This window comes from Cyrtonyx montezumae, unplaced genomic scaffold (assembly GCF_038088225.1).
Source record: "Cyrtonyx montezumae isolate F1298 unplaced genomic scaffold, pur_monq_1.0 scaffold_33, whole genome shotgun sequence".
NCBI classification, from domain to species: Eukaryota; Metazoa; Chordata; class Aves; order Galliformes; family Odontophoridae; genus Cyrtonyx; species Cyrtonyx montezumae.
Window position 1 is genome coordinate 1,455,448 of NW_027072038.1, and position 22,788 is coordinate 1,478,235.

Sequence of the window (22,788 nt, forward strand, 5' to 3'; positions counted from 1 at the left end):
AGAAACACTTGAGGCTGTGCTGGTGATTCTGCTTTACTGCAGTGAGACCAGGGATGACTGAAGTGCCAGCTGCCTGCAGACTTCATAGCAGCAAACTAACTCCTCCTGCCTCCTGAAAAAGCAGTGGGCGTAGGAAATGCTCTCTAAATGGATCACTAATTAATCCTTCACCAGACTGAAGAAAGCATGGGAGCAACAGACCTAATGTTCACTTTTAAGTGAACATTAAGAATATTCCCTGGTGTTATTCTAAGACCTGTCATAGCCAAATGACTTGAGCTGTGTGTATGGGGGGTTGTTCTGTCTCATAGCTGTGTTACAGTGCAACACAAACTTTGTTATACTGTGTTTTTTTTTGCCCAGGTTCTAAAACTGTTGTGCCTTTTTGTTCATCCTAGGACTGTGATTTAAAGAGCAGAAGACTTCTTTGCAGATCGCTTTGTGTTTCTGATCCTCTGAGGAAAGTGGGAGCAGAGAGAACATTCCAGGTTGCACTCAGTAAATCAGGGGTTGTATGAGTGTCATCTTGATTTCACCCAGCAACAGAACTGTGATCGTGAGCATTGCAGCCCTGCCATAAAGCCTGTCTAACTCCTGTGTCTTAATTAAAACTTGAACCACTTTAAAGGAAAAAAAACAAAAACCACCAAGAACATAATGACCTCATGAGGACTTTTTTTGGCATCTCTTAAGGGCATTGGAGATGGTTGATAAAGCAGAAGGACAGTGTGCAGTGGATCCTGACTGTTCCAACTCCTTGTTCTGTATTAAGGACAGAACACTTTACAGTATTGATCCTGGTTTGTGGGAGGACTTGGTAATAAAAAGGGATAATGTTGTAAAAGGAAACTTATTTCGAGGGCAGGACATTTCACCCTAAAATAAAGGGCTTGAAAATGATAGAGTGGTTGCATCGTAAGGGTAACAGTGGGATTTGAGATCATCCATGTTTCAGCAGGTATGCTGCATTAACATACCCCCCTTCTTAGGCAATGAGAGAGTGGAATAAAAGATAGCAGAAGAATATTAGTGCAGATTAATACTGACGAAAATAGTTCTGTAATCCTAATGCCTCTCACAGTTGAGTAGTGGAGCTACAATTAAAATGAAAACCCCATATGACAACAAACCAATAAATAAAACATGATCATCACACAAGACAGTCAGCGAAGGGCTGTTGCCCTTGGGCCATTGCTGCAGTGTTCTGTGCCTTTTGTAGGTGCTGCCTCTTGGTGTGACAGCCAGAGTCATGGTGTCATGTACAGCTGACACTCTCTGGAAGTAAAGGAGGTTTCTCTTCAGGTCTCTCCAGCTCAGCAGCCCTTGCATGGCCTGAGGAGACCATCCCAGAGGGACTTCTGTTTTCCTCCGGTCCTGAATCATTTGTGGTCTTCATCTATGGTTTATGGGTGGGGAGGACTGAGCACAGTTATTGCTTCACCTTTAGAAATGAGCACTGAGAGCTGTGGGAGAGCTGTGCTGGTACGTTGGAGTGCTTTTCCCTCATGTTCGCACAGAGCTTGATGCTAACTTTGGCTGAAGTTGGCTGTTGTCTAAACCAATTACAGATGTTTGGACAAAGCTAAGCAATACTATCTTTTTTTCCTTGTCCTTTTCATTTTTTGTGAAGGGTAAGTGATCCCTAAGTAGAGATTTGCTGAAACCATCTTTGCCCGTGGAAAAGATGTCTCCAGAATGTCCAGTGATGGGTAAAGTGCTATGTGTTAGCTGGTTGTGGCTGCAGCTGTGGAAAATGGAACTGTATTGGTAATGCTTAGGGAATGGTGAGGCTGGAAACACCCTGAGCAGAGACTCAGTATGGTTTTCCTGTAACTGGATCATAGCAATCTGACTTAGGATGGGGGGAAAAACATGAGCCTGCCCCCCTTTGTACTTAGAAAAGTCAATGCTAAGGAAGTTCCTCTGGCCTGCTAGATAACACAAGAAATGACATAATTCATGGTGGATAGGAGTCGATATGTATTTGGATTGTGCAAGTAAGGAGTGGCTTTGTGCCTGGTTCTGTAAAGCATTTAAAATGAAGTGCAGGCATATGCAGGGTTTCAAGCGCCTTGCTGGCTGTCCCTGGAGGTTGTGTCTCCCTGGGGGGGGGTTGTTGGGGACCTCTGAAAAGCACTTGGTTGTCCTTTTATCTTCTGTGCTAAAGCACTGTGGGCTGTCCTGCACGCAGAGCTTTGAGATGGATGAGACAGAGCTAAAAGACAGAAAGCTGGAAACAACTCAGTGGAAAACCACATGTTTTTCCTGCTCAGAAAAGAATTTCACCCTGAAAAATGAAGTTTTGAGTGGCATCCAGTTATCAGGAACTGATATCATTCATCTGTTGATAGGAGAATGATGGAGAACATTTAAACTGAAGCAGTGTGTCGTTTGGGTTTGTTTTTATTTTTTTTTAAGAGCAGGAATTTATGATTCTGTAGTTGACTCTTTCAAGCCCTGTGATTTGCATCCACTTTAATTGGAAGGAGGGGTGACTTCAGACCGCCCTGCTTTTGAGCTATCACTGTAGTGTTGGAAAGAAATGAAGGGTGTGATCTAAGGCAGCTGGACAATGTTTGCAGAGGGAAGATGCATCTGTGCCCTGGAGATGCTTTGTGGCTATTATGGCAGAGCTCAGACATGCAGCTGGGGGATCGTCCTGCTGCACGTTGTGACTTTGGGAAGCTCACTCAGCGTGGATTTTAAGAAGAGGTGTTCTGAAAAGTGTATTTGGATGGAGCTATTCTTGTTATCTCAGCTCCTCTGATGTCTCTCGAAGGTGGATCAGCACAGTGGAGTAATGTGGCAAGTGTACTGTGGTGTTAATTTTGCAGCTTGCTTGGAAGTAACATCCTGTGTCTGTTTTCAGCTGGGCATTGCTGGCTGCCTATGACTTGCTGCTTGCAGGAGTATTCCAGGCTTCAGTCACTTAAGAAGATGGCACTGGTGCATTTACCTCTCTCTGCTCTTGTGAAGAGCTAAGAGAGGGATCGCGTACAGCCTTGTACAGCTGGTTTTACCCAGGTTAGAAGTGGCTATGAAGAGCTGTGCATCCTGCTGAAATTACAGAAGGGCTGAAAATATAACTGCCAGTGCTGGAAACTGGCCAGTACACTGACACAGTCTGCATGGAAACACGCTCTGTATAGCCAGAAGATCTTTGGGACGTTGCGTTTTTTCCAGCTAAACCTAAAACCAGTGTGCTCTGCCCGCTGAGACGTGAGGACGTTCCCAGTGTCTGCACTGCTTTTCCTCCGTGATGTGGCCCACCCTCTCTGGCCACGTGTGTGCAGCTCTCTGACTCCACTTGGGGCAGCTGAGGCTCTTGGGCTGACCTTGGCTGCTGTGGAGTTGCTCCATTCCTCACGCATCTGTGGGCTGTGGCAGAGCTGCTGTGTTGCATTAGGGCTGGCAATTTCTGGCCATTGTCTTGGTTGCTGAGAATAGAAGTAAATGGTCCACCTGTAATGTGGATTTGGTGCTTCATAATCATTGCCTGTCCATTTGCCCAGCGTGTATTTCCTTTTAACTGTGTCCAGATTTAGTAAGGTAGGGGGTTGCACTGGAATAACCAGGATGAAGCTGGCTGTGCTTGGAGGCTCTGGGAGCTGAAAGTCCTTGGGGTGATGGGGCTGTAGATACACAGCATACAGGGAAGGGATAAAGACAGTCAGTGTCTAAAACGTGCTGATTTTAATAGGATGCTGTTGTTTGAACTTTCTCTGTTCCCTTCTGTTTCCCTCTTCCTCCTGCCTCTCAGTGCAGTCCTGTTCTCTGCATGCAAAGCTGGGAGTCCTGAATGAAGCCAATTAGCAGGGGAAGGTGTAATAAGCGTAGAGAAATTCAAATTAGGGTGGCATTTTCTGCACTTCTTCTGATTTGAAATGTGCAGTGACTGTCTTGAGGGAGTTCTTGATTTTTGTTGTGCCTTTCAGGACCATGTCCTGGGACAACTAAAAACTGAGCTCAGTTAGCTGCTGTTGGAGAGGAATATTATTCTGAGGCCATCAGAGCAGAGGATGCAATAATTTCTTAGAACTTAGGCATCTCCTATTGAATACGTATGGATTAAATCTTGCTTCTTGAATGGCACAGTATAAAAAAGTGCAATATTGTATAAAAATTACAATATGTACTCTGATTAAATTCGTGCTTCTTTTCTCTGGAGAGAAGCATGCTGCTTTTACTAGTAGCAAAGTTGTCATGCTTTAATCAGCCATCAGTAGGAGTTGAACAATAAAGCAACCAAATGGGTGCGAGTGTTTGCAGGCAATGTAAGCAGAATGATTTTGCACATCTTCCATCTGCAGTGCTGTCAGCTGAAGTTTGCAGGAGTTGAAGATGAGACAGAGGGAAGGATGCAGGATGTAACTTTCCCGTGGCTGTAAGTGCTGTTACATCAGATGCAGAGCAGCTCTTCAGCAAACGTTGGCACTCCTTGGTGCAGTTCCACCTGGTGTGTGTGGCTCTCTACTCTACTGAGTGAGTACTGCAGGCTGTGTCTGCTCCAGTGCATTGATGTTGCAGATCTGTGTTGGAAGCACAAATTTCTGTTTTCTTGGAGCACTTGGGGTGGTTTCTCTTAAGTTATGTGGTCGGTTTGCCAGTTGGCCTTGGTTGCTGGTAAGAAATCCTGCACTGGTATCTGGACTGTAGAGGAGAGGTACCTTGCACAACACTTTCCTGATGAGATATTAGCAGTCAGCATGAGAATGTATCAACCCCACTTCAGCTGAAGCAAAGATTGAGAAGAAGATGGTTCTTGAATTAGTGGATATCCTTTCTTCTTTTTTTTTTTCTTTTAAAAAGGGTGTTTAATTGCTCTGTATTTTCTTCTCAGCTTGTGTTTCTTTCTACTGAGCATGGACAGTAAACAGAGATAGGATATCCTGGTGGCCTCCAGGCTGTGAGAAATGAGCTCCTGCTGGAGCTTCTCATTAAAAAAACAGTACTGTTTTGATGATGACTGAGACCAGGGAGCAGGAAAGAGTTGCAGTTGGTTTTTTTCAGTGTAGTGCTTTCATTTTCATTTCTGTGGTTCATAGAAGCAATATTAAAAAATAATTCCAAACCCAATCATTCCAATGACTTGAAGTGGGATGTTTTAGGAGGGAATTGGGAAAGTAGTGCTGATTATGGGTCTGTTATTTCTTACAGCTCCATTGCAGGTGATAAGAGGGGGAGCTCAGAGTGCTGTCTTGCTTTCAACACAGACATCTGTTGGGGTATGGATAGCACAGAGTGATGGTGCAGATTTCTCAACCCAGTAATGAGACAAATGTGGCTGGGGTTTAGGAGTTCTTAATAATGATGTGTAATTTGAGGTGCTCAACTTGAAGCAGTGTAAGGGAGAGAGTCAGAGTTATTTTTGTATCTGAATTTTAGTACTATGAGCAAATTAGACTTTCTGGAGCTACAGGACTTCTAAAACTCCCTGGCAGGAGTGAGCAGCATCTCTGTGGCTCTGTCCTGGAGTCATGCTCAGTTTTTCTGGATTAGAATCTGCTTGCTTATAGGGTTTTTCTTTTGAATGAAACCTTCCCATCACTTGCATCATTTCTTAGTTTCTCTGGGGCATCTCTTCGTTAGCTCTGTTCCAGAAGTCATGGGTTTTCCATCAGGCCAGGTTCCTGGGATAAGCTGTGATGATAAAATGCTTTGCATGCAGAGATTTTTGTTTCACAGCCCTGGTGCTGACACTGGCATTCATCTGCACGTGGGACTCCTCTGTTTTGGAAGATGGGCTGCAGAGAGTGCAAGATGAGCAGTGTCACAGCGGATGGGGAGGGCTGTACTTCGTAGCAGCATTGTTTGGTCACTTGCTCTTTTCAAACTTTGCATGGCAAAGAAAAATCCAGTTTTAGTAAAAGTTTCAGTGGGCCTTCTGGCTGTGCTTGATTTGCCAGCAGCTTGTAAGCACCAGTTGTTGTGAGACTGGTGTTGTCAAATGCAATCTATTTTAACACAAAGTCTTACCCAAGTGTGGCTGTTCTGCTTGTTGAATTTTACATGATAGGAAGGAACTCATCCAAATGCCAACTAACCATTAGTAGTAATGATGTGCAAGCACTTCAAATGAGATCCTGTGTGTACTGGTTGAGCTGGTGGGTTTTTTTTGGCAGCTCTTAAAGAGGGAGATATGGTGAGAATTGTTCAAAGGCTCTGAAACTCCATGAGTGATCTTTGTAGGGCCCTTCAAACCTGGGATACTCTATGGAACCCCTGAAATGAGAACTCTTTGGGATTGACAGGTTTCTGTAGTAAGTACTGCTCTGGGTGTAGCAGGACTCTGATGGCTACAGCAGCACTGAATCAGAATTACTTTCGAGCTGATTCTTTAGAAACCCTCAAGCATAAAGGAAATACTTGCTGGAATGTAAAATTACAGAGAAAAAAGCTGCTGATGTTTTGTGGTAATCACAATGTTATTGTGTTTCCCTTGTTACCATTCTACAGTGCTGCTTGGATATGTGTGACTCTTACTCTGCTTCATGCAGATCTCGAGGAGCCAGGTGTAAAACTTTGATGCCTACATAACTCCATCCTCAATCAGCTTCCCTCTCCTGTCCCTGACTACACATGTAAAACTCTTTCATCTGTTACCAATGCATCAAAATAAAAAGCTGTCATTTCAAAGAAGTTAAGTACTTTCTGGCACTCCTGACTTGACTAATAGCAATGACCACAAAATGAACTGATTTTTTTTTTGTTTTTTTTTTCCTTCTTGTTGTTCTGTCCTTTTTAAAAAACACTAATATCAAGCCACGCGTGGGAGATGGATTTCTTCTGCTTCTTAAGTTACAAAGCAACTTAGATGCTCAGAAAGTTGGGAATCTTCTTTGAGTTGAGGCCCCTGGAAGTTCAGTGATGCTCCATAGCTCTCATTTTTATCCAAAGCGTCATTGGTGTTTATACTTCAACTTTGCCCATTGTAATGGAAACTAGTGGAGCAATGAAGAACTGTCTGGAAGGATGAGCAGCTGATTTAATAGCTTGTTATCACTGAGATACTGCATATCTAAGTAGTGCTTGAAGCTTTGGAGATGAGAGGGGCCCCCATCGTGGCATTGCTGCGCACCCTCTGTCTCCCAGTTGTTTCTGGATGCCAGGACAAGGGTCAGAAGCAAGGACAGAGTTTTATGTCTTACTTAACAGGATGATTCTGTGTTTTCTGCAGGTGGATTTGCCATAGTGTTTCTCGTGAGGACAAACAATGGGATGAAATGTGCCCTGAAGCGGATGTACGTCAATAATGAGTATGACTTGCAAGTATGCAAAAGAGAAATCCAAATCATGGTAAGTCACCACTTCCTACTGGGGACCATGCCTGAGAGCCTTGTCAGCTTTTTGTGTGTGAGCTGTGTGGAGTTGTGCCACTAAGTGTGGGTTTCCTTAGCAAAATGGTCATTCTTCTGGAAGCTCCTAGAGTTAGTCAACTGTGTGAAAAATCTAGGGTTGAATTATTTATTTACAACTTAAATTGCTTTAGTATCAAGAAAACATAGCAAATTAAACAGCAGGAGTCTCAGGAGAAAGAGAGGGGACAAAACTCCTCAGTCAACCCCAGACTTGATGGGAAAGGGAAGAGTTGAAGAGGCGTGTGTGTTTGGGGAGTGTTTATTTTCTAGATGTCACCTGAATGCAAGGCATTACATGATAGGATAGCTATTTTTAGTCATAGTTTTAAACTTAGCATCTCTGAACAAAGAAACACAGCTGATCTAACTGGATTTGGTTAGTTTTGCTTGGAACCTAGCAAGTGTGGGAAGTGACACTTCTTTAATTGTATTCCCAAAATATCGATGAACAGTTAGAGTAACTGTGATGAGGATTGAAAGAACATCCTCATTCTGCTAATTTATCATATGAGGTGTTGGTTTGGGATATATGATCACATCAGAAACCTTTACCTCTAGTGTTTTTTTTAAACTAGCTTTTAATGAGGTTAATACCTTCAAAGATAACTTCTGTTAGTTGTACGATAGTGCAGTTCAGCTTTTGGGCATGCTTTGTCATTACCACAGCTAATGCTGCACGGGAAAAGTTAAGATTAGATCTTATATCAAAGGCTTTAATTGTGCTCACAAAACTTGCTTCCTTGGATTTTACTTGCCAGTACTTTCCATTGTCTCTCTCTTTGGAGCCTCTTGGAAATGTGTGGCTAACCTGGAAAGCAAGGGCAGGAAATGTCTTTCTGCTTTTTTTGCTGCTGAATCTTTATGATAAGATTGGAGCCACTGTGTGGTAGTGGAAGATAGAGAGGAATAAAGGAAGTGCAGCACATACCATGCATAGCCACTGCAAACTATGTGCTTGCTCCTCCCCTACACAAAGGTGGAGCAACTCCAGCAAGCTTAACCTGGGCCATTGAAGGGAACTTCCAAACATCCGGACCAACCCAAAGGGGTTAGCTCTGTAGGTTGTTTGTTCCACTGCTGCTTGTCTCAGATCATTCTGGAAGGAAAGCAGGTGGAGACAGACCTCAGATTTGATCAAATCGTGTGTGATGATTAAGCTGAAGTGACAGAAGCTTGTGCTTAGGCAGAGGGGAAGAGCTAGGAAAGCTGAGTGCTGTTGAGGAACCAGATTAAAATGCTGTTTGTTCTTTGCTGCTGTATAATGCTTTGAATGTGCTTTGTTTTGCAGCGGGATCTATCTGGCCACAAGAACATTGTAGGGTACATTGATTCCAGTATAAACTCAGTAAGCAGTGGTGATGTGTGGGAAGTGCTGATATTAATGGACTTCTGCCGAGGTGAGTGTGGGCTCAACGTATTGCTCATCTGTAGATTTGGTCATTTTCATTGCTTGCAGGAATCTTGCACCACATTTTCCTTTCATTTCAAAGAGGAAAAAAGTGAACTATTCCTAGGCTTGGTCCTTCCTTGAATACCAAGGAACTGTTCTGAACAAAGCAAAGCAGAAACTAGATCTCTGTGAAGAGAAACAGCTGATATGTGAGGCTAAGCTGGCTCTGTTGATGGGACTCTTACTGCTTTTGCTGGAATGATCCTGGATCCTTTTTGTTGTGAAGGGGAACCCAGAAGTGTGTGTGTATAAATATATATATGTAACTATTTTCCATAGGCTGGTCCAAATTATTCTGCACTGCATATCATGCAGCGAGCTTTTCTTTTCCAGCCTGACTTAGGATTGCTCTGGAAGAAGCTTGAATCGGACAACGTGAAGCCAAAAAGTATTCCTTTTACCTCTCACCTTTTTCCTTGTCTGTCTGTAGCCAGACAGGCTCATCCACTTCTTTCCAGCTGTCCCCCAAAGCTTTGATCTTTCGTGGCTAGGATGTGGTGTTTGGAAAATGATGCACACACTGTGCTCAAATGCCTCTTGCAGTCCAAGGGTGAGCAAAAAAGAATATTTGGGCCAGGTGACTTCAGAAGTCTGGCTGTTCTGGGTGGTGGCAGCTGGTGGAAACAGCATTCTTGAGACTGTTCAGCTTTGCACCTAAGTCAGGCGTGCTTGTAGCAAGCAGTTAAATTCTTAAATACCTTTTAAGATACGTGGTAGGTACTTCTGGCCTGCCATGCTGTCTTTGTTTCTTCTTGAGGCAGGAATTTTACCAACCTGTATTACGTTTATTTGTGTGCTTGTAAGAGGAAGACCATTGTGTAATTTATTTTTTTTTTACAAGGAGCTTCAGTTGTGATTCTTTCATAAGTTTAATCCTAAATATTGCAAGGAGTGTTCCAAGAGAGGGACCTGGCAGTGCCAGTAAGTTTATACTCAGCTCTGTTACAGATCCAACTTTGGATAGAAGTGTAAATGCTGACGGTTCAGAATCCTCTCTTGTCAGCTTCATCAGACTTCCCTCTGTGCTGAATATTGGGCTTATGAAGAATGCTCTGTCTCTCGAAGGTGTTTCCTTCTATGTGAAAGAAGGGCTGCAAAGCGGTAATTCTCTTGCGGCTTGCAGATACCCTTCTTGGCACGTGCTTTTCTTGTGCTTCAACACTGAGGCTGAAGCACAGGAATTGCTATTATGCATTAGATTTCCATTTGTGACGAACAGCTGTTTGAACTGAATTAATGCATCTTTATGTACTGAACTGCACTCAGTGAGTGCAAAATACAGCTGTACTACTTACTGAGCTCAGCTTTTCTTTAGAACCTCAGTGCTATAGATGTGAGTTTGATGCAGCTTTACTGGAGGTTCAGATACTTTTTTCCCCTGTGTACCTCAGATGCTTTAGGGGAAGAAGTTGTGTGTTGATTTTCTGCTGAGAGGCCCTGATAGCAAAGAGATGAGGCAAATTTAGGACTCATTCAAAGCATGAAAATGCTGAGGGTTCCCCTTGTACAGATGGGATTTTGCTGGTCTGTGATTTTGGCCAGGTTATTTAATGTATGGTTGTTGCACTGTTTGTTTCTTTTTTTTTTTTTGAATCTTTCTATCTTCCCTTGCTTCCATGTCACAGACTGTTTTGTGGTCTGTGGGTGCCTCAAATTTAGCCTTCTATTCCTCTTGTCTGAGGATTTTATTTTGAGGAAGAGAGATGAAATGTGGCTTAGAATTACATCTGAGAGTGTTAACATGGCGAGGTGAATGATGAGCAAACTTGCTGCTGCTGAAGTACAAGTACAAGGTCAGATAGAGTAGAATTGCTCAGGTTGGAAAAGATCTTCAAGATCATCAAGTCCAACCTTAACCTAACCATACTACCCTAACTCTGACAACCCACTGTGAAATCATGTCCCATGCACCTCATCCAGATGGTATTTAAACACATTCAGGGATGGTAACTCAACCACCTCTCTGGGGGGCCTGTTCCCAGTGCTTAAAAGATGAAGCAGCTCCTGGCAGATAGGAAAAATCCTTTTGGATTTAGGCAGGGAGAAGAGAAAACAAGATGACCGAGTGGATTGCAGAGAGCCTCTGAGGAAAGCTTGATGCCAGCTCTGAATTTGATCTCATGAACTTCTTGTGTGCTGATGTCCAGCAGCACTGTGGGGAGTGGTCTAAGGCAGGGTATGTCTGGTAGGAATGGGGCTTGGAATGGGCCAGGTCTAACTTGCTACTCTTGCTCTTGTTATTTTTCCTCAGGAGGACAGGTGGTAAACCTCATGAACCAACGCCTTCAGACGGGGTTCACAGAGAATGAGGTCCTGCAGATCTTCTGTGACACCTGTGAAGCTGTGGCGAGGCTGCATCAGTGTAAAACACCAATAATCCACAGGGATCTGAAGGTGAGTTGTGGACTCCAGTGAAGCAGGAGGGGATGTATGTGATCCTGCATGTGTGTGTTGTCTGCCTACACTGTGGCAGACGGGCTCTGAGTGCTGGTGCTGTGTTTTTGTTGTTAGTAATAAGGAAAAGTGGGTATAAATACCTCTCTCTATTGAAGGATTAACAAAAAAAAGGCCTCTCGTAGCTGCTTACCATATGCTTACTGTCTATAGATCTACTTTAAAAACACAAATGTTTCAAAAATTCCCTTTTTCACAGGAGATATGCCAGAATGTATCTGATGAATTATTCACAGTGACTTTCTACCACCTGAAATGTATTGATATTACAGTAGCTCAGAGAAAGTGTGCTGTATGTTTGTTTCCTGGACCCACATGAAAAGGATTGTTCCAGAGACCTTGGCTTTGTGGCAGGAGTTGTTAGAAGCTTTTGAAATTGGCCTCTAACTGTTGACCATGAAACAGTTTGGACTGTGAGGCTCTGTATGCTTAGATGGGAAGAGAGTGAGGCCAGCAGGGAAAGCTTTTGAAAAATCCCACGCCTGTAATCAAACAAACACAAAAAGACATTTCCTTTTTCTCTCAACTAGCTCATAAAATGCCTGAAAAATAACTTCAGTCCAGAAGGAGGCTTGTGTGTACATTTGAAATTCAGATGTGCTTCGTGGATCAAGCTCTGTTCTTCGAGCCCTCTTTGAGCTGTTTGTTTTGTGCTGCTGTCCCCTGTTTTCTAGGAGCACAAGAACCAGGTAGCACAGGGCTGAAAAATACTGAGGGTTTGGTATGCTTTTGTGTGTTTCAAGTGACTGTGACCCCACTGCTCAGACTGGTATTTAGTTTTGCAGGTAGAAGGAGGGAATAAACTTAGCTGATATGAGTTTCCTGTGTCTGGTGACAGCTGTGTGGTTTGTTGGTGATGAAGCCTGCTTGCTCAATAGCTAAGAGCTGATTTTAATAAAACTTCCAGGTTGCTTCAGTGAGAAGTCATGTCCAACTTCTCAGCCAGCTTCCTCACTTTAATGGAAGGATGCTTCTGGAAATGTTTAGAGTGTTTGAATGCAGTAAGGAATAACACTCTCGGTGCTGGTCTCTTAGGGAGAAGCTCTGTGTGGGATGCTTTATTCAAAGCAGATGAATGGCAGAGGTGGGGAAGAGGGGTTGTTTCACCCTTGGTTTCATGCCAGCATTTCCCTCTCAGTGGCTTTAATTTGGTGGAATATTTCAGTGTGTAAAATGCTGACTCCTTACTTTCTTTGCTTTTTGTAAACATTATCCTTGACAGGGAGGTCTATTTCCAAAATATTTTTGTCAGTGACTACTTGTGCTGTGTGTTGCTTTTTTTTTTTAATTTGTTTGCTTGTTTTTGAAATTCTCAAGCAGTGTGTTTTCTCATGATTTTATCTGGACACTTTGAAGGTATATAAATGAAAACAGGTCTGTATTCCCTTGAGAGAACATGCTGTTAATGCAGCCACCCAGATGAGGAACTGGAGTGCATAGATGGCTCCTCTGCCAAGGCAAAGTAATGACCATTATTTTTCCATGCCTTGTGTCTGATCATTCAGTGTAGACAGCTTTCCTAGGTGGATACAGGGTAGAGTTTTGTTAATGTGTGATTTTGAGTATTTAGGAGAGAGCTGACTTTCAGCTACTGCAGGTGCCTGTCTTGGTGTACAGTTGTCAGATTCAAGCTAACAAATAATACTTGAAAGCAAGGGGTCATCCCAAATTCACAGCACTGAGAGTGGTATGGCTGAGGGAACTTGAGCACTGAAGACACTGAAACACAGAATTCTTGTCCCAAAGTACACAGCCTTAACAGAGACAGTGACATGCTTGCAAGGAAGGAAGGAAAGGGAAAGAGGACATTTGGCAGAATGGAAGGCAGTTTTACAGCTACATTTCTATGATCTGGCTTCTGTTTTAGGAGGTGTGACAGCTTTGATGCATATTTTGCTGTCGTGCTACGCACTTGTCTGACATGTCTTCAGGCTTTGAAACCCTGAATCACCTAAAGAAAGCAAGTTCTTTTCATGTTTTTGTCTAATTGAACGATGTCTTTTTTTCAACATCCATAGGTTGAAAATATCCTGCTACACGATCGTGGCCACTATGTCCTTTGTGACTTTGGAAGTGCTACCAATAAATTCCAGAACCCTCAAACAGAAGGGGTGAATGCGGTGGAGGAGGAGATCAAGAAGTAAGTGTGCTTTTTCCTTTTGCCTCAGACAGGGTTTGTAGTTGGGGGGTGACTTTCCTTGTACTGCAACTAGATTTTGCTGGTGCCTGTGGCAGGAGGTTGATGCTGCTATGTAGAAGTACCTGCGAGAGGTAGATAAGGGCCTGGGGGAAGGTGAAACAATCAAAAGCTGAGCTTGATGTAATTACTTTGGACCTGAAGGACTAAGTGTGCTTAATGCAGAGAGGTTGCCTGCCTTGATGAGGCAGTGGCATGCTTTGGTATGAAATCAGTCTGTCTCTTCTTTGGCTTGTTTGAACCTCAAATATAGTGAATGTTAAATCCCTTTCTTTCATGATCCCGTTCTTCAATCCTTGTGGTAGGTGAGGAAATGCATGGCTTATCTCTCCACAGAAAATGGAAAGACCTCAGGGTGTTTCACCTGGCTCCTTCTGCCCCCTATGTGACCAGCTGTAGCAGTATCAGTGCTGGGTGCCCTGTGATACACTTTGAAAAAGATAAATAAACTCACAGGATATGGGGTGGAGCAGTTGCCAGGTCCTGCTCTTTCTTGCTTTAGGTATCACATCAATGCTGCACAAACGTTCCTATTCCATTAATGCACTACTTCAATTGGAAAACAGTGTTAGAAATATGTGCACGTTTCCTTTCTGAGAGGATCCCATCGTGCCTTCATGGACTTCCTAGACTTGCTGCACTGAAGTTCTCCAAACTCTCCCAGTCCTTCTTTGCAATAGCTTTGCAATGCTTTATTTGTACGCTTATTTATGAGCACACAAAAACCTTGCCCTTAGCAACCTGTTCTTGTGATCAAGCCAAATAGCATGGAAGGTGATACAGCAAAAAATATAAATGTACTGATAGAAAACTGATTTTAGAATCTCAAACTGGCTCAATTTCCATCTTTTTTTAATTTACTTTGTAAAATGAGGCAGATTCTAGTTTGAGTTTGAGCTGCAAGATAATCTTTCCTTTGTCTACAATGGCTCTGAGCAGGAATCCCAGCATGGAAGCCTGTTTCTTAGGAGGCACGTATCCAGTTACAGTCTTTGTAGGTTGGCCAAAGGCCCAGCAGTAAGGACATTGCAGAGGACACTTGACTTCTGACCTTGCTAATATTCTGAATTCTTGGATGTTTGTGTTCTGGCTCTTAAAAATACTACCCTGTTTTGTGAGTAAACTTCTTACTGTAGAAAAATAATCTTCGTTTTTGCTTTAGTTTCCCAAGATGGCTTGCAGTGTCAGTGTTCTCTTGTTACAGTCATGCAGCAGATACTGTTGATAATCTGTTGAGAAATAATCTAATTTTTCTTCTGTATTTGCCCCAAAACAAATAGGAAGAGCATGAATTTTGAACTATTTTAAATGTGGCATAGTGAAAATGCATCTGATATCCACATTGAACTCACCAATAGATCTTTTTGCTACAGGTACACTACGTTATCTTACAGAGCACCAGAAATGGTCAACCTGTATAGTGGCAAACTTATTACTACAAAAGCAGACATATGGGTATGTATAAAGCCCACTTAACACCACACAACCAGACTGCAGTTTGCTTTCGTTGTCCTAATGGCAGCATAACTTTCTGACTGGGGCTAGCCTCCTTTACGTAAGACTGGATAGTCTCTCAGTAGAGAGTTCCTCTGCTTGATGTTTGAGTTACTGCTAAACAGGCTGGCTTGTGGGCAGGACATGATTGGTTCTTTGCTGTTTTTCGTGTGGCTTTAATATACAGATATATGAAATTTCAGAGTTGAACAGTATACATATGATTTTATATTATAAAACAATTAGAAGAGAAAATTCAGGGTGTTGTAACTTGTGCTTCTGTTGAACAAGGGTGTGAAATCAAAGTTACTGGGCAGAAGAAGATGGAAAGTGGAGAAAATAGACCTTCCCTCAGGAATAATAGTATGCTTTTGGGCAGTGTAATGCAGCTCAGAATCGTCAAGCCTGGCCAAGGACCAAGCTTTTGTACTGCTGTTTCTAATGAGGAGTGAATGTTGCTGTGTTTTCTGAGTTGAGAGCAAAATGCAGCTGGGGTGTAATCCATTACTAGATAACCTAACAAGGAAGGGATGGCAGGCTTCCTCTTTAATTGGGATGAAGAGCCTTTGTTGATTGTGGAGAAGTGGCAATTCAGCAAACAGGATGTGTTTAAAATGCTAATTTGGGATGTGTTTGTATGGCTTCTGAAGCCCTGAGCTAAGAGGCAACAAGGAGGCAGCAGTGTAAGGAGAGTGTTTATGGATCCTCAGTAGGTATGTTTGCATATACAAGGGGGAAAATTGCTGGCGTGGCATCAGCTGGGAAGAGTCCTCTTTCTTATCTGTGAACTCAGCCAAGGGTCAGGAACGCAGCAGCTCCTATGGGGCTCTTGCAGTGCTGAGTTCAGTGGGAGGTTTGTAGACCTGGGCCGCAGACCAGCATTGAGTCACTTGCTTTTCTGAGCCCCAGAATGGGGAGGGCACAGCTTGTAACAGTGTGAAGAGACTGTCAGGGCCTCCAAGGCAGCGAGAGGAGAACCCTGGCTTTGTACCCTTTGTTATCACGTGGAGAGGTGGAGTCAGAGGCTCAGCCTGCCCTCTTCTTCCTGGCCTTGAAGGAATTCTGCTCTGGTCGTCTGCTGAGTGTTCCCAAACAAGTGTGTGGTGTTGTGTAGTATGCAGCCTCGGCTTAAGGCCTCTTGCAGAGGTTGTCCTGCTTGGCACCTTCCTTTCCCCAAAACCCACTGAGGTTCTTCTGAACTAGAGTACAATTTGATTATCAAATCCTGTGACAAAAGCCACAAGCTGATGGTGAGTTGCTCCACGCTAGGAAGTGTGTTCCCCCGTCCCCTCTTGGATGGCAGCAGTGTTTCATAATTAGCCCTACGTGCAGAACTTGTATTTTGTTTTGAAAGAGGTGGATTTCCTCACCGTCAAAAGCAGTGGCAGAAATAATGAGCCAATGATTTAACGTAACAGCCTGCTGTCAAATCTGTATATAATCATAGATAAATAATGTAGTGATTGGAAGGCTGTGTGAAAACTGGTACAGCTTAAGCTTGGTAACCAGTGAGTTTTTGGTTGTGTTGGTCAGAATAAACGTATCAAGGATGATGGATACCACTTGGCTTTCCTATTAACTTTGCTTTGTACGTGAGGAACAGGGAAAGGTTTTGTGCACCTACATGCAGTGGGATATACCGATGGAAGGTCTGTGTAGGTTTGGGGATCTTGTATCTTTGCTTCTGTTGGTTAACTCACCTGCTCTGTTCCCTCTCCTCAGGCCCTCGGCTGTTTGCTGTACAAGCTGTGTTACTTCACTTTGCCATTTGGGGAGAGTCAGGTGGCAATCTGTGATGGCAACTTCACCATTCCAGATAATTCTCGGCATTCACAGGACATGCACTGCCTCATCCGTGAGTGTCTCACAGTGCCCCAGTCCACTTCCACAGAACTTCAGAAAAAAATATCTTCATGTTCTGTGTTTCTCCAGCAGAGCAGTTGGGGTTTCTTGTTGTGAGAGGCTTGCTTTGTGCACGGGGATGGATGAAATGATTTTCTCATAGCTTGGGAGATCACTTTTCAGAATACGGTAACAGCAATGATTTCTGTTTGACTGGGCTCTGTGGAAAGGCAGGAAAAGAGACAACCACTTGGTTAAGGAGTCCTATGTGAACTTGCACAAAAAGCTTATTTGTGCAGAAATGTATTTCTCCAGTAATAAATCTGTTTGGATAAGGAACCGAAAAGAACCACAATAACTTAAACTGGTGATAGGAATTTGTCTTTTGTGAATTGAGAAACAGAACTGAAATGATTTATAAATAACCTACTGCCTAGAATGAGTGTGTAATTAAGGCTACAATGCGTCACTCTTGGCAGAGCTGGGGAAGCTCTCTTTTCAGTACAGCATATTTAATTTTTTTTTCTAGCTATAGCCCTTTGTAGCAGTTGGATTTTTGAAGCAGCCTGGTATGTTCTTTGCTTAAGCAAAGGCAGTGGTTTGTGTGTCTTTCTGCCACACGGATTCACTAGGACTGGGTCAAGCTCTTTTCCAGAAGTCAAACCCTATACCATTCCCTAACCAAGCAGTCTGTTTCCCCTCCTTGCTCTCGAGCCTGCAATAGCAGCTACAAGTTACTCATAGGTGTGTTTTAAAAGAAAAATAAATCATTCCTAGTGCATCCTTGTATGAATCTGTTCTATTTCTCTGATGTTAGCATTTTTTATCTTTTTAAAGGGTATATGCTTGAGCCAGACCCTGATAAGAGACCTGATATCTATCAGGTCTCCTACTTTGCATTTAAATTGGCAAAGAAGGAATGCCCAGTTCAGAATGTCCAGGTGAGTAGGGAAGGAGAGGGCTGATGCAGGGCTTCATGTGAAGAGTTGGGGGTGGCAGCTGCTAAATATTGATGATGCTGCTGTTTTATGTTGATTGTTTCCACAGCTCTCTAATCAGGAGGGTCTATTTCATTTCTTGTAATTAGCAGCACTGTTTTGTTTCTTTTTTCTTCAAGGGAGTATAGAAATAAGGGTTTTATTTCATATGTTGCTTATTTCTGTGTCTGACTTCCATCCTTGCCCAGTTATCAGCATGAGGCCAACCAAGAGACCTTTTGCATGTGAACATGAAAAATTAGGCCATGCTTGTGAAACCCATTTGATTTCCAGGCAGACTCATCACAGCGTGTGTAATTTGCACTGCAGTTGGTTTTAAATGCAGTGGTTTTGTCTGCTGTCTGACTGAGAGCAGCCAACTTGTTTGAACTGCATAGACCTTACACAACCACCTGCCCCTCCTCAGAGTGTTGTTACAGAATTCACCTGAAAATTAGTTGACAATTTTATTTCTTTTTCTTTTTTTTTTGCAGTATTGTGGATATCTGTTGCACTGATCTCATTCTGTTGTTTCCAGATTAAAAAAGCCTTGATTTTCTTCCATGTTTAGGTGGTTATTTATGATCTTTAGAAACAAGGCATTGCAGTTATGCTTGTATTTTTTTTATAGCAGTATCAATTACTTGCTGCTGTTGTTCCCAGATTCTTTTAAGACACCCAACTCATGCTATGAACCTTTGTGTTCAGATTGCACATGAAGAAAATAATCAGAAAACTGAACTTTTTCCTTGTGGAGACTCACCCAAGCTTCTCTCATGCCATTAGTGATGAGGGGTTTGTCCTTTGCCCAGCATGAGGAATAATTGCTTTGGGGATCCTGCAATCTCCATGTTTCATCCATGTGCTTTTGCAGATAATTTCTGACTGTTTCCTACCTTCAAAGTACTAAACTCACTGTTCTTGGGATCTGCAGAACTCTCCAATCCCTGCTAAACTCCCAGACCCAGTCAAAGCAAGTGAAGCTGCAGCAAAGAAGAGTCAACCAAAGGCCAGGTAACCACACCTTCATTTCATTTAGTCCTCTCTTTTACTGTGTGCTGTCTCTCTGCTTTCTATTAGAAAATATACTTGGCATATTTAGCTGCTTCTTTGTGGCCTTACATTTTTACATCAAGACAAACACTGCAGTCCTGAGGCTTTGCTTCAATGGCATAAATATCCATTGATCTAAAAGACAGAAGATGCAGATGCTGGAAATTTTTGTGTGAGAGGAGGGGAGGGATTTGGGTGATACTCAGCATGACTCAACAGCTAGGCTTTGTCCTGGAGACACTGCTTGACAGCAGTGCTTGAAATTCGTACACTTAAATGAATCTACTGTGTCATCCATCCTGAGGCAGTACCCTGAGTACCTAAGATAGGAGAGAGACTGCAGTGGGCCTGAAATTGGCCCAGAGAGCACAAGGCAGCTGATTAATTGCATCAGGAACTATTTCTGTTGAAGTTTGGCTCTCAGAAGGTGTTAACCTGACACAGTAATTACTGTGTGCAATTGCTACAATTCCTGCAAGAGCCATGTGATTTCTCTGACCCATCTGAATAGCCTAATAAGTGGGGAAACTGCTGTACTCTTGTGGTTCTTCTCTCTTGCTGCTGTTTGTTCCTGTTTATAATACTGTAATAAAATGTATAAATTCTGTTGGACAAAGCTTCTGCCTTATTTTACTACAACATGAGCATTATAGCAGTGGCACTCCAGAAACAGTTTTTTTCTTCCAGCTCTGAAATAGAGCATCTCTACTTCTCCTTCAGTCCTGGGAGTCTGCTTTATTTGTTTTCATAATTGAGCACAGCTGCTCTCATTTGATGCCTCACAAGGAGGTGTATCTGCAGGAGGACAGGATGCTATCTGGCTGCTTGGCTCTGTTGCTCTGCCTTGATGGAGGACGAGTAATACTGAACAAGGATCAGGAGATGTCCAGTGACCTTATTCTGGGGTAGATGCTAAAGTTAAGATATCTCTAAAGACAGCAATTCAGACAGCTCTGCCCAAAGGCACCAGCTGCTGTGCACCTTCATCTGCTCATCTGTAACTCTAAGTGGCCCTAAGCAGAATGTTGTAGCAAATATTTGAATTGGACAAGTTTCACCTGTCCAGTAGGAGAAGATACCACAACTGGCAGTCATCAAAATAATAACGTCGATCTGATTGTTGTGAGAGCATCTACTAAGCTTTACTGTGCCTGCAACTTTCTGGAAGAGGTTGTCCTGTGTATCTGGAAGCATCTAAATGTTTCGCCTTTGTCAATCTATTACTTTTAAAGCTGATGTCTGGAAGAGTTTTTAAGCCTATGCTGTGTACTCTCAGGCTAACAAGAACTGCTCTGACTGCTTTTGCTGGTGATTCTTTTTAATTGTTGCATTATTTCATAGGTTGACAGATCCCATTCCTACAACAGAAACTTCCATAGCACCCCGCCAGAGGCCTAAAGCAGGACAGACACAGCCCAACCCAGGAATTTTACCAATCCAGCCAGCCCTGACACCCAGGAAGAGACCCACAGCCCAGGCAGCGATTCAGCCTCAAGGTGAGACTCCTGGCTGTGCAGTGTCATGTTGCTGGGCTTTGGTGCATGCTGTGATCACTTGACAGATCCACTTTCTTCTACCAATTGCAGGGCCTGCTGCCCTGGGCAGTGGTCAGCCTTCACTCCCTGCAAGTGTCCCCCAGCAGAAAGCAGCACCACAACCAACTTCAGCACAGCCACAAGCCAAGCAGGTGCCAGCAACCCAGCAGGCATCGCAGGCACAGCCCCAGGTCCCTTCTGCTCAGCCTCAGGCCACACCTCAGCACCAACAGCAGCTTTTCTTGAAGCAGCAGCTACTGCAGCAGCAGCAGCAGCAGCAGGCTGCATATTACCAGCAGCAGCAAGTGATGCAAGCTCAGCAGGTGAGCAAATGTGGCAGTGTTTGCTGTGTCCTTCCTGTGCCAGATACAAATGCACATCACTGCATTTAGAGCATGCTCTCTGTTTTCCATTTACAAAGAACAAGTACAGTTTTTTGTGTTTTCCAGTGTATTTCCAGTGATCTAGCAGTACTTATTGTAACACAGGTATCATTTTTAACTGTCAAAGTGGAAGGCCTTGATGTTTTTGTCATGAACAAATATAAAAGAAGTTGTGCTGGTTAAGGTTTTATAGCTCAAAGTGCTCCAAAGGTCACTGCTTAACTGATGAGCAGAGGGATACAATTTCTCTTCCGTTGTTTGTGATGTGGGAAAGCTGGCATGCCTTTTTAGCAGTCAGATCTGTTTGTATGGTAGACACGATAGAGAGGCCTGTGAAAAGCTTGTGTGTTTGATAGGATTTGTCTAGATAAGACATGCTTAACTGAAGTGTTTATAGCAGCAGAGATAACTGCAGAAGCATGTTTAACAGTGGAAGAAGCAGAGGGATAATGAAGCTTCCTGTCCTGGGGGAAGGTTTAGAATAAATAAAAGTGGAAAAGGGATTTGGGGACTGCAGGGCTCCTGCTACAGGCAGGTGTAAACCAGAAAGGATCTAACATTGGACCAGAATGGCATTTTTTGCAGGTGGTCTCTGGGCCATCCCAATCTGTCACTGCTTTGTCATTTGGACTGGCTATGACCAGTCTCGTGGCTGGCCCCTGAGTTCTGCTAGTCCAGTTCCCAGCTGTGCAACAGGTGTCTCAACTACTGGTTGTTTCCCAGTTCCCAGTGATGCAGCAAGGAGCACCAGCGCAGCAGCAACTGATGCAAAACTACTACCAGCAGCAGCAGCAACAGCAGCAGCAGCAGATGATGGCCCAGCAGGCAGCAATGCAGCAGAAGACAGCAGCAGCAGTTCAGCAAAAGCAACAGGCTCCAGCACCACCACAGCCTCAGGCCCAGCAAAGTGCAGCCCAGCCAACGCCGCAGCAGGAACAAGTGGTAAGAGCCTGGCAGAGTAGATGTAAGCAGCTGTTTCTATCTGTCCCTCCCCTGTCATGTGATGAACTTTCCTAAATATTTGTACTTCATCAGAATGAGCACCTGGAATTACACTATAGTGCTGCTGATTTGTAACTCCTTGAGTATTGAGGACTGAGGCAGAGGAATGTGCAAGTAGCCTTTCTGGTTGTTTCTGGAGTTGGGTAACTTGGGATACTGAGTGCTATGGAAAAGAAACTTTTCAAGGCATCTTGTTTTAAAAATAAATACCTCATCCACTTTTCTAATCATCTGACTGCATCCAAAATAAATGCTCTTTACTTAATGGAAAAGGTGCTGTTAGCTGGCTACTTTCCTGCTGCAGTCCGCAGTGTTAAAGGCAGGGGAGCTGTGCCAGAGGGCAGGATCCGTGCTGCCAGAGTACCTCTGCAGTGCATATGGCAAGAAGCTGTGCCTTTTGCTCTCATTCCTGAGCAGTCTTTGTTTTTGAGAATGCAAAGGGATGCCCCAAACTCCAATTGTGTGTTGGAGCAGAAGCATGTGTAGGCACTGGGCAAAAGGAAGCCATCCATTATTTTGCATAGCAGATGGTATCTGATCAGTGTCTTAGCCCAAACTAAGGGTCAGTTTTTGTGAGTTACCATTCAGGGCCTAAGTAATCTCTTAGACATTCTTCTTTTAAAGTGACATCAGGAATTAATTTGACTAACAAAACTCTGTAAGCAAGTGACTTGAGCAGTGCTGAGGAAGCCTTCCTAGTCTTTTTCTTTCTCTGTGTCTTAAGGCTTTGTCATATTCACTCCTTTACTTTCATATTAATTTCCAGTACTGAGCTGCTTGCTAGAGTGAGATTGGAGCTGTTGTGTTGCTGGTTTTGTTGTGCTGAATGACCTGAGGCAAGTCAGTCTGAAATCTGAGCAGGTTTTCAATTTGTGGATTAAGTTCATAATTATCCTGCTCCTTTAAGGAAGAAAGAAATGCCTGACACACAGTACTGAAATTCTGTGAAGAGCTTTGCTGTGATTCATTAGCACGTAAATATTCTTAATACTACTGAATCAGCTGGACTGAAAATTAGCATCATCTCCCTGCCCCTAGAAGGC

The 22,788-nt window shown here is 43.4% G+C and overlaps 1 protein-coding gene across 9 annotated transcripts in view; it reads left to right on the forward strand.

The window, feature by feature from the left end:
- AAK1 (AP2 associated kinase 1) overlaps positions 1 to 22,788 on the forward strand; it is a 63,587-nt gene that overhangs the window by 13,432 nt on the left and 27,367 nt on the right. For all 9 annotated transcript variants that reach the window (XM_065745119.1, XM_065745120.1, XM_065745121.1 and 6 more), the window contains exons 2-12: positions 7,178 to 7,296; positions 8,647 to 8,755; positions 11,060 to 11,202; positions 13,281 to 13,402; positions 14,833 to 14,914; positions 16,676 to 16,808; positions 17,633 to 17,736; positions 18,707 to 18,786; positions 20,167 to 20,321; positions 20,412 to 20,683; positions 21,467 to 21,685. In XM_065745119.1, coding sequence (XP_065601191.1) covers positions 7,178 to 7,296; positions 8,647 to 8,755; positions 11,060 to 11,202; positions 13,281 to 13,402; positions 14,833 to 14,914; positions 16,676 to 16,808; positions 17,633 to 17,736; positions 18,707 to 18,786; positions 20,167 to 20,321; positions 20,412 to 20,683; positions 21,467 to 21,685 — 1,538 coding nt within the window. The remainder of the gene's footprint in view (positions 1 to 7,177; positions 7,297 to 8,646; positions 8,756 to 11,059; positions 11,203 to 13,280; positions 13,403 to 14,832; positions 14,915 to 16,675; positions 16,809 to 17,632; positions 17,737 to 18,706; positions 18,787 to 20,166; positions 20,322 to 20,411; positions 20,684 to 21,466; positions 21,686 to 22,788) is intronic.